The sequence below is a fragment of the Xiphias gladius genome, chromosome 15 (genome assembly GCF_016859285.1).
Source record: "Xiphias gladius isolate SHS-SW01 ecotype Sanya breed wild chromosome 15, ASM1685928v1, whole genome shotgun sequence".
NCBI classification, from domain to species: Eukaryota; Metazoa; Chordata; class Actinopteri; order Istiophoriformes; family Xiphiidae; genus Xiphias; species Xiphias gladius.
Genome location: NC_053414.1, coordinates 3,464,185 through 3,475,871, shown reverse-complemented (window position 1 = coordinate 3,475,871; position 11,687 = coordinate 3,464,185). Strand labels below are relative to the sequence as shown.

At 44.1% G+C, this 11,687-nt stretch overlaps 1 protein-coding gene across 1 annotated transcript; it reads left to right on the top strand.

Annotated features, from left to right (window-relative positions):
- Positions 1-1,296: 1,296 nt before the first annotated feature.
- On the top strand, positions 1,297-11,428 carry LOC120799788 (NLR family CARD domain-containing protein 3-like). The gene is made up of 11 exons (XM_040145156.1): positions 1,297-1,655; positions 2,835-2,925; positions 3,040-3,159; positions 3,656-3,775; positions 4,492-4,564; positions 4,680-4,905; positions 4,989-6,789; positions 7,251-7,424; positions 9,675-9,848; positions 11,111-11,157; positions 11,312-11,428. Exons 2-10 carry the CDS (start codon positions 2,837-2,839, stop codon positions 11,133-11,135), a joined length of 2,802 nt encoding a protein of 933 aa, XP_040001090.1. The 5' UTR covers positions 1,297-1,655; positions 2,835-2,836; the 3' UTR covers positions 11,136-11,157; positions 11,312-11,428.
- The last annotated feature ends 259 nt before the right edge of the window (positions 11,429-11,687 follow it).

Here is an 11,687-nt window from a genome sequence, read left to right as displayed (position 1 = left end):
GAGCAGATCTTTGCATCTTTAGCATCACGTGATAAAAGGGGAGAAGAAGAAGACTGCACTACAATGAAAACAAATCAAGACAGAAGAGAGTCTCTGTAATTGTGTTAAGAGGTTGGACATTAAACCTGTTTGGTAGGATTTAAAGACACACACTGTATTTTGGTGAGAAAGGTGTAGTTCACAATGTCAAGTCCATCTGGTACCTTTAACTTCCGTTTGTACGTTTCCTACCAAAGCCAAAAATGGCAGATCTAAATGTTATGACTTTTTATTTCTTGCATTTAAAACCTTGAAAACAACTTTGAATATGGATTTCTTGAGGTGTCGGGGCAAAGTTAAAATTTTAGTTAGATTAAGGGGAAAAAGACACAATGCTGTAATACAAAGTGCTGTGTGTTGGCTTTACAGAACAAACTGTGTAAATCTAAATAAATGAATGAATAAAATAGAAAAAAAGTACAGTACAATAATTTTGATTTAATGGAAGAAAATAGACCAGTGATATCTTTAACCAGAGTGAAGTTAGTGTTGATTCAAACATTCAGTATTTGATTGTAGTAATTTACAACGGGCCTGCAGCTGCGGCAGGAGAGACTCCTGCCCCCCCAGCCCGGACAGGCACAGACCTGCAGGGGCCGCCTAGCGCTCGCTGCAGGGCCTTCCTCAAACCGGACCCTCTCCACGCCGACGCTTCAGCGCGAAGGTCCTACTCTTGGCTGCCACGGGTTCGTGTGCCTGTGTCTAATAACAGGCTGCATAAGAAACTCACTCACTACGGTCGCTCCACGGGAAGAGCCTACGCCTGCGGAGCAAAAGGACGCGTACTCCCCAGCAGTAAACACCCTCTTGTTTTTAACTCTGATTTTTATAAGCTGCCTGGTCTTTGCCACAGCCCCTTTAAATATACAACACTTCAACACACAATCAAACACAGTCGAAGGGACACGTCCCCCGCTTTCTAGACTAGAGAAGGGAGTATTTGATCCCGAGTACAGTGTCACCTCCGGCTCGTTTTCGTCTGTACACAACATGGCGGCTCACGCATACTCAGTACTTCCTGGGGTGCGAAGCCCCGCCCTACGCGGGCAGGCGTCTGATTGGCTGCTTGGTTGGCTAGCTTTGAAGGCGGGGAGGGGCTGGAAATGTCACGGTCAGAGCCAATCAGAGGTGGGGCAGGGGGCGGGCCTTCTTGATCCGAAATCAATATCTATACCTTTCATTGTTAAAAGCGGGAGAGCAGTGTGTCGTAATTTATTAAATACGTGCATCATCAACAGGTTAAATCTTTATACATTCATGAGGTTTTTTTTTTTTACTATTCCGTTCAAATGATTCATTTAAATGTCACATGTCACACAAATGTCACTGATTATAGCATTTTAATGAAAGAATATAGTCTGTGTTTAGTCGCTCTGCCAGAGCGGCAGCTAACGTCCGGTACTGGAAATCACCTGTGACTGATCCGCCTGTTTTTAAGTGTTTAAGCAAAGCGGTTTTCTCACACACACGGCGGTTCGACGTGGATTCTGTCTTCCGGCCTATCGTCCACTGCCGGTCCGCTTCCGCTGCATAGGCGGGTTTACCGCCTCTCTGATTCTTTCGCTTTCTGTTTGCACTCTTGTGACGCACACGAGTTTTCTCCCTCCGACTCAAAGGTAAATGTTTTTAATGTCGAAACGTTTTCCGTTGTCCCGTAACGACTGGTGTCTTCTGGCTGTGTCGACCTCTTCGCTAGTTTGGGTCAGGCCGACAACAGCGTAAAGAAAAACCGTTGAGACTGTAGCCGACGGGCTGGGCCGCTGGGAGAACTCCCCCCCCGGGTTATTGTTGTTGTTTTCTTATTTTTAGAGCAGAAGACGTTGATTTAAGTCGGTAAATCCGCGGTCAGGCGTGATGCGGACACGATCCTCATCGACGTGACAGGTTGTTGACTGTGGAATAAAGCGAATAAAGTCACAAATAGTTTCGCTTATGTAACCTACCCCGCCTCCGTATCGGGTTGGGCCCGTTAAATGTGTAGAAATAAGCAACCACGTTTCATGTAGAGCAGGTCCCAAGACCCAAGAATCAGAGACCCAACAATACCCCCCATGACCAGGCACGGGGTTAGGGTTAGGAAAACGTCCCTCTAACGGGTAGGAACCACTGAACAGGCAGACGGACTCATAACTATAATAATGGGGCTAATAATAATAATAATAATAAATATAATAATAATATTAGTTGAAGCAGGGCAGGAGGTGGGTTTGCAGTCACAGACTCAGCTCACAATCCAGACTCTGCAGAGACAGGAGCAGAGAGAGACGAGGGAGAGAGGAGAGAGGAGAGAGGAGAGAGAGGAGCAGGACAGAGATTAAGGAGAGATGGATGAGGATGGAGATAGGGGGATGAGAGAGTGAGAGAGGAGAGAGAGAGGAGGAGAGAGAGAGAGAAAAGGACTGTAGGATGAACTGTAGGATGAACCCAATGAGTCAATGTCCCTTATGATGTGTAAAAAATACAAACCAACCTAAAAACCAACCCAAATTGATTGGACAGTTGAAACATAAGCTCTAATGTTCAAGTGGGTATTTCATGTTAATGTTTATATATCATGTGTGTGTGTATATATATGTGTGTTTATATATATATATGTGTGTGTGTATATATATATATATATATATATATATATATATATATATACACACATATATATGTGTGTGTGTGTGTGTGTGTATATATATATTTGTATGTATGTGCTCCCAGTGGGAGCTCTGTATGTTTGTCATGTGACTGAGAGGAATGATGCGGGAATAATGTTCGAGCTCTGACAGCATGTTGTTTTGTTTGTCAAGGTATGAATCAGAGTGAGGAGATGGAGGAGAAACTCCCTCCCTCTAGAACCAGCTTCTGTGGGGAACGTGAGAGCCAGACCAAAGCTCAGAGGTGAGATGAGGATCTCTAACTGTCCGTCACTCGTCTCCGTGTCAGAGCTCAGCGCTCAGATCACTCCACCGTCATTATTCACAGTCCGAGCTCTGTGTGTGTGTTCTGTTGTAGCCCAGAGCAGCAGCAGAGACCAGACTCTCCTGGATCTGAACCCAGCTTCCTGTCCACCAAGAGCCAGCGGTCCATGGATCCACCGTTTAAATTTAAAGACCAACTTCCTTCGGAGACTCAGTAAGTCAGACAGCCTGGGTTTCCTACATCACATACCTAAGGAACCAATCGCGTCAACCTGTAGGAAAAAGAAACCTGAAACCTCCAGCGCAGAGCAGAGCAGACATGTCAGTAAAGAGAGCAAGGGTTTGCTTTAGCACAACCATTAATGCTTTGTCAGCTACTGACAGTTACAAGCCAGGAAACTCACAAACAACATAAACAAATAAAAGATGCTAAATACAGTTGCCATTCTGATAACATCTGCTAGTCTCTGATATTGGTGCCGCCTCATCGTCGTCTGGGTCAGATTGAGGCTCAAACATGTGGTTGAATCTCTTGCTTGTTGCTTCAAGCAGCCCACTCTGTGTGGGGAACGTGAGAGCCAGACCAGAGTTTAAGGATGAGATGAGGATCTGTAACTGTCCGTCACTCGGCTCCGTGTCAGAGCTCAGCGCTCAGATCACTCCACCGTCATTATTCACAGTCCGAGCTCTGTGTGTGTGTTCTGTTGTAGCCCAGAGCAGCAGCAGAGACCAGACTCTCCTGGATCTGAACCCAGCTTCCTGTCCACCAAGAGCCAGCGGTCCATGGATCCACCGTTTAAATTTAAAGACCAACTTCCTTCGGAGACTCAGTAAGTCAGACAGCCTGGGTTTCCTACATCACATACCTAAGGAACCAATCGCGTCAACCTGTAGGAAAAAGAAACCTGAAACCTCCAGCGCAGAGCAGAGCAGACATGTCAGTAAAGAGAGCAAGGGTTTGCTTTAGCACAACCATTAATGCTTTGTCAGCTACTGACAGTTACAAGCCAGGAAACTCACAAACAACATAAACAAATAAAAGATGCTAAATACAGTTGCCATTCTGATAACATCTGCTAGTCTCTGATATTGGTGCCGCCTCATCGTCGTCTGGGTCAGATTGAGGCTCAAACATGTGGTTGAATCTCTTGCTTGTTGCTTCAAGCAGCCCACTCCGTGTGGGGAACGTGAGAGCCAGACCAGAGTTTAAGGATGAGATGAGGATCTCTAACTGTCCGTCACTCGGCTCCGTGTCAGAGCTCAGCGCTCAGATCATGGATCCACCGTTTAAATTTAAAGATCAACGTCCTTCAGAGACTCAACATAGATAAGTCAACATACTCCCAGCATTCACACAGCGTTTTGCTGATGGTTATCATTTCAAAGAACACTCCTATAATGTTCACCACCTCCTCTTATCTTATCATGTCGTATTTTAAAAAGCTAAGCTGTCATACTTTATTTGAGATACCTTGCACAAAAGGTTTGGATACAGAGGGAGGAAGGAAGTTTAATTTGGATACATGATACTGTCTTTTTCCTCAAGGGTTAAGGAGCAAAGGTCACAGGTTCACCATGGCCAACAGCAGCATCCAGCAGACCTGGGTCTCATATTTACGGTGTGTAAATGTTGAACCACAACTTTTACTTGCTTACTTGCTTAACTTTGCTGCAAATAAGTAAAAGTAAGTAAAACAAACCTAATTTGAAATTTTATGTTTTATTTTGTTCCAGGATGTTAGGAAGGAAATTCTCACATTTGTAGAGAACCAGCTGACAAAGATCCAGAATGTTCTGAGTTCAGATTACCCACAATGCACAAAGTGGAATGAGGGTGAGGAAGTGGTGGACGGCAAGAAGAGAGAGCTGAGGAAGAACAGCACAGAGGCACATCTGAACTTCATACAGCATTTCCTGAGAGAAGCTAATCAGGAGGAGCTGGCTGACTGTCTGCAGAGCAGTAAGAGGATTTTCCTCACTACACCTTTCTCACATTTTCACTGTCATCTGCTCACTGTTTTTATTTGTTGTGTCTTAATTCAGGAACTATCGGTGCAGTTGGTCAACGTCAACTGAAATCTAAGCTGAAGGAGAAGTATCAGTGTGTGTTTGAGGGGGTTGCTAAAGCAGGAAACCAAATTCATCTGAATCAGATCTTCACAGAGCTCAACATCACAGAGGGAGGGACTGGAGAGGTCAATGATGAACATGAGGTCAGAAAGATTGACACAGCATCCAGGAAACCAGCCACACGAGAGACAACAATAAGATGCGAAGACATCTTCAAACCTTTACCTGGAAGAGATAAACACATCAGAACAGTGATAACAGTGGGAGTGGCCGGCATTGGGAAAACAGTCTTAACACAGAAGTTCAGTCTGGACTGGGCTGAAGACAAGGCCAACCAGGACATACAGTTCACATTTCCATTCACCTTCAGAGAGCTGAATGTGCTGAAAGAGAAAAAGTTCAGCTTGGTGGAACTTCTTCATCACTTCTTCATTGAAACCAAAGAAGCAGGAATCTGCAGGTTTGACAAGTTCAAGGTTGTGTTCATCTTGCATGGTCTGGATGAGTGTCGACTTCCTCTGGACTTCCAAAACAATGTGACCGTGACTGATGTTACAGAGTCCGCCTCAGTAGACGTGCTGCTGACAAACCTCATCAGGGGGAGACTGCTCCCCTCTGCTCTCCTCTGGATAACCACACGACCCGCAGCAGCCAATCAGATCCCTCCTAAGTATGTTGACAGGGTAACAGAGGTCAGAGGGTTCACTGACCCACAGAAGGAGGAGTACTTCAGGAAGAGATTCAGAGATGAGGAGCAGGCCAGCAGGATCATCTCCCACATCAAGACATCCCGAAGCCTCCACATCATGTGCCACATCCCAGTCTTCTGCTGGATCGCCGCTACAGTTCTGGAGGATGTGTTGAAAACCAGGGAGGGAGGAGAGCTGCCCAAGACCCTGACTGAGATGTACATCCACTTCCTGGTGGTTCAGTCCAAACAGAAGAACATCAAGTATGATGGAGGAGCTGAGACAGATCCACACTGGAGTCCAGAGAGCAGGAAGATGATTGAGTCTCTGGGAAAACTGGCTTTTGAGCAGCTGCAAAAAGGCAGGCTGAACTTCTATCAATCAGACCTGGCAGAGATTGGCATCGATATCAGAGCAGCCTCAGTTTACTCAGGAGTGTTCACACAGATCCTTAAAGAGGAGAGAGGGCTGTACCAGGACAAGGTGTTCTGCTTCGTCCATCTGAGTGTTCAGGAGTTTCTGGCTGCTCTTTATGTCCATCAGACGTTCGTCAACTCTGGAGTCAATCTGCTGTCAGAAAAACAATCACAGACCCTCGGGCCTCAACAATTAAACAAATTTGCACTACAACATTTCTACCAGATTGCTGTGGACAAGGCCTTACAAAGTCCAAATGGACACCTGGATCTGTTTCTCCGCTTCCTCCTGGGTCTTTCACTGCAGACCAATCAGATTCTCCTGCATAGTCTAAATACACCCATAGGAAGTAGCTCACAGACCAATCAGGAAACAGCGGAGTACATCAAAAAGAAGATAGAAGAGACTCAGTCTGCAGAGAGAAGCATCAATCTGTTCCACTGTCTGAATGAACTGAAGGACCATTCTCTAGTGGAGGAGATCCAACAACACCTTTGTTCAGGAAGTCTCTCCACAGATAAACTCTCTCCTACTCAGTGGTCAGCTCTGGTCTTCATCTTACTGTCATCAGAAGGAGATCTGGATAAGTTTGATCTGAAGAAATACTCTGGTTCAGAGGAGGCTCTCCTGAGGCTGCTGCCAGTGGTCAAGGCCTCCAACAAAGCTCTGTAGGTGCACAGATAAGTGCAGTGATAACTGTATCCTGTGTAGGGTTCTTTTCAAATAATGAAGTTCTTAGACCAATAATGTTCATAAGACATGGTAAACTAATTAATTAGCTGACTTTACTAAAAAATGTTTGTAATTGTTTATTCATTATTATTAAACCTCCCCAGATGAGTGGACACATTCAACATGACATCTTAAAAGGGAATACTTCCTGAAGACCAAAACATCTTTGTGGAAATTATTTTAAGAAATCTAACTTGATTTTTCTGATTGTCATGACTACCACTGACACTACTGTTAGTTCCAAATTAAATACTATAAAAACCTTAATTCACTTTTGTCTTGACCTACACCGTAATGAGTAAAATCAGTTGACTCATCAAGTCACTCTAAAGTGTTTTACATTATATATAACAGAAACAGTATCAGTGTTTTGTCTTTGTCACTAACTTTCCTTCAGGCTGAGTGGTTGTAATCTGTCAGAGAGAAGCTGTGAAGCCCTGTCATCCATTCTCAGCTCAAAGTCCTCTAGACTGAGAGAACTGGACCTGAGTAACAACGAACTGAAGGATTCAGGAGTAAAGCTGCTCTCTGCTGGACTGGGAAGTCCACACTGTAAACTGAAAACTATCAGGTAAGGATTTTTTTTTAAAGGAATAGTTTGATATTATGAGAAAAACACTAATTGGCTTTGTTGCCAAGAATTAGACAGTACACCATTCTCATGTCTTTCTGGTAAATATGAAGCTACAGCCAGGACATGACAAGTTGTGGTTTGTGCTAGTAGTTATGTGCTAGAATATTTCTTGGCTGGGCACAGGGACACGGTAATAACAGGAGTTATTAAAGTCACTGCACCTGGAGAAAAATAGTATTAGTATATTTAATGGACAGACATGAAAGCAGTAGTGATCTGCTCATCCAATTTTTTAGCAGGAAAGTTAATAATTTGTATCCTAAATGGCAGTGAAGATACCAAACATCTGTAGGATTTTACTGTGTAGGTTATACTCAGTCCATGTGGTACCAGCCATCTGCAATCAAATTTCTGGTCCCTGAATATTTTTTTAGGAAAATTCATTATGTGTTTTTGTTTTCAAATCTGTGAACACAGATACATTTTCAAAGATTCTCCAGCAAATGTAACACTCAGCAGATCATTAATTTCGACCGAGCCAGGTGATAAAGAGATCTAATATTCATTTAGACAATATTATTAGGAAACACTCCATAAACTTACATTGCTATACTGATGATACCCAATTGTATTTGTCAATGAAGCCTGGTGAAACCAATCAATTGGGTAAGTCCAAGCATGCTTTAAGGACATAAAGACCCGGATGACCAGCAACCTCCTGCTGTTAAAAAACTGAAGTTATTGTGCAACACCTCAGAAACACTTTATCTAATGATAAAGTTACTCTGGATGGCTTTGCTCTAGCCTCCAGCACCACTGTTAGGAATCTCGGAGGTCTCTTTGATCAGGATATGTCCTTTAACTCTCACCTAAAACAAACTTCGACTTTTTTGCCCACGTAACATTGCAAAAATCAGCCACATCCGTTTTCAAAAAGACGCTGAAAAACTAGTCCATGCTTTTGATACCGCTAGGCTGGATTATTGCAATTCCTTATTATCAGGCGGTCCCAACAAATCTTTAAATATTCTCCAGCAGATCCATCAGCGTGAGTACTTTTAGGAACTAGGAAAAGAGATCATATTTCTCCTGTGTTAGCTTCTCTGCAATGGCTCCCTGTGAAATTCAGAATAGAATTTAAAATCCTCCTCCTCATCTACAAAGCCCTTAATGGTCAGGCACCATTATATCTGAAAGAGCTCATAGTACCCTATTACTCCAGTAGAACGCTGCGCTCCCAGAGCACAGGCTTGCTCGTGGTTCCTAGAGTCTCCAAAAGTAGAATAGGAGGCAGAGCCCTCAGTTATCAGGCTCCTCTACTGCGGGACCATCTTCCAGTTTTGGTCCGGGAGGCAGACACGCTCTCCAGGTTTAAGAGTAGGCTTAGAACCTTCCTTTTTGATAAAGCTTATATTTAGGGCTGGCTCAGGCTGGTCTTGAACCATCCCTTAGTTCTGCTGCTATAGGCCTAGACTGCCGGGGGACTTCCCATGATGCACCGAGCTCCTCTCTCCCCCTCTTCCTCTCCATCTGTACTCATTCATATCCCATCAATGCTCGTTACCAACTTGACTTCTTCTCTCTACCGTAGTTTCGTTCTTCCTCTCTCCTCTCTCTTCCTGACGCTTTCAGCAGGTTTTTCTGCCCCTTGTGCTGCAGAGTCTGGACCTGTGACTGCAAACCACCTTCTGCCCCCATGATCCTGCTCAGTACCCACTTCTTCAACTTTATCATCTATTATTATTATTAATTATAATAATATCTCTAATTATTATTTAATTTTATTAGTACTATTATTCACCTTATTATTATAATTATTAGTTTTATTATTAGTCTCATGTTTGTTACACATCTTTATGTTATACGCCTACTGTGATATGCCCTCCCCCCTCTTTCTCCCTCTCTCTCTCTCTTTCTCAAGCTTAACCCAGTCGGGGCAGACGGCCACCCACCATGAGCCGGGTTCTGGTCAAGCCTTGCCGCTGTCGCCAAGTCTTTGCTCATGTGGGAATGTTGGGTCCCTTTAAATATAACTATAAAGAGTCCGGTTTAGACCTGCTCTGAAAAGTGCCCCGAGATAACCTCTGTTATGATTTGGCGCTGTATAAATAAAATTGAATTGAATTGATGTCATTTGACTGTGTAAAAGTAATTTCAAAGAAGTGGACCAGTGAGAAGGAAAAAGCTCACTCATTGATACACAAAAAAAATCCACCACTGTGTGTTTGTGTGTGTGCGTGTCTCCAGGTTGTCCGGCTGTCAGGTCACAGAGGGAGGCTGCATGTCTCTGGCCGCCGCTCTGAGATCCAACCCCTCCCATCTCAGAGAGCTGGACCTGAGCTACAATCATCCAGGAGACGGAGGAGTGAAGCTGCTGTCTGCTGGACTGGAGGATCCACAATGGAGACTGGACACTCTCAGGTGTGAATGAACAACAAGTGCTCACATGCTGTTTCTCCGTCACATTGATGGAGAAATCCCCAATTAGGTGTACATAGACAGCTACTTTAAACTTAGACAGGATGGTGTCATGAAAATATTTTATGCACGCATTCAAAAAAACCAAAAAACAAAATATTTTGGGTGTTTTTTTTTTGTATTAACGTAGTTTTGCACCTTCATGGGGCCCCCGGGGTAAGTAAGACTGGATTAAAGCAACATTGCAGCAGTCTTTGTTGAGTCAGCCTCCACTAACTTTAGCTTTATGAATGTGAAGAGTTTTTCTTTGCTGTCCACTTCATTAATAAATACCCATAATGCTGTCTGAAATCTTTACCCTGCTGTTGTCATCTGCAAGACATGCAGTGGTATCCTAAAATATGCAGGTAACTCCATCAACGTCCATACACATTAAAAAATGCGCCATGTGCCTTCTTTAAAAAAAAAAAATCAGAAACCTTGGTCTGGTGTCACGGCCCAGGTTTAGGAGAACTCCTCTACTCATCTTTATTAATGGTTGGCAGGCAGAAGCGGGCAAGGTCAAGCAGGAGGTGAAGTCAGGGCGTAGGCAGAGGTCGGTAACAGGCAGGCAGGTAAACCAGGCAAAAGGAGCAGGCAAAGAAAGCAAAATCCAAAAATGGGCAGGTGGTTAAAAACAGTAGGGCAAAAACAGACAAGAAGGCTGGAAAGCTACGGCGTGGAAAGCACAATTCACAGTCTGACAGGGGATGAGTGGAAACGGGCCGGTATAACTACTAAGAACTGATTAGTGGGTAGGGAGCAGGTGGGTGGGTGGCTGGGAAAGCCTCGGTTACGGCGGGACAGGAGGGCGTGGCGGGGTCAGAAACGACAGGATAGTTAGTCTCATGGCAAAGGCAGGCAGAGAATGAATAAAGGCATGAGTGAACTGTTACAGTCTGGTCTTGGATTCAGACCTAAATTCCAACAGTTACATAGACAATAACAAAGTCAGTCTGTTACATCCCCAAATACAACAAAGAAGCACAGAATTCATGTCATTACACATTGAGCTTAATGGTTTAGTTGTTATCACGTCACGAAAGTATGGAACTTGACTCAGGTTTTTTTTGTTTTGTCTTACATTTTGTCATTTTTCTCATTTCATTGTTGTGTTATTCTGAATATTTTATGTAAAATTCTCTTGGTGAAGGTTTAATGATCATCATTTTATGATTAATGGTGAAGCTTGTGAAGGTTCATTCCGACTTTGTTTCTTCCTCCAGACTGGAACCTGATGGAAAGCAGTGACTGAGACCTGGTCTGAGGAAGTGTGAGTGTGTTTTCCCTTTGACTCATGAAAACAAGGCGACGCATGTTAAAGCTGTTTGAATTGAAAGTTTGTGTATCTACATTCAACTCTCCAGATCCATCGGCCGTGTTAGATGATAAACCGCTGCTGTCCTGTGTCTTGTTCTCTCCATCAGTTGCTGTGTAGAGATGGTCTGACCGGGCGCCGTTACTGGGAGGTCGAGTGGGAAGGAGATGTTCAAATAGCAGTGAGCTACAGAGGAATCGTAAGGAAAGGAAAACGTTTTGACAGCAGGTTTGGAGAGACCAACCAGTCCTGGAGCCTGAGCTGCTCGAAACGTGGTTATTATGTCAGTCACGAAAAGAACAAAACAGTCCTCCCTCCCTGCTCTGTCTCTAACAGAGTAGCAGTGTACGTGGACTGTCCTGCCGGCGTTCTGTCCTTCTACAGAGTCTCCTCTGGCACACCGATCCACCTCCACACCTTCAACGCCACATTCACTGAACCTGTCTACCCTGGGTTCTGGGTTGAATCCAGTTCCTCGGTGTCTC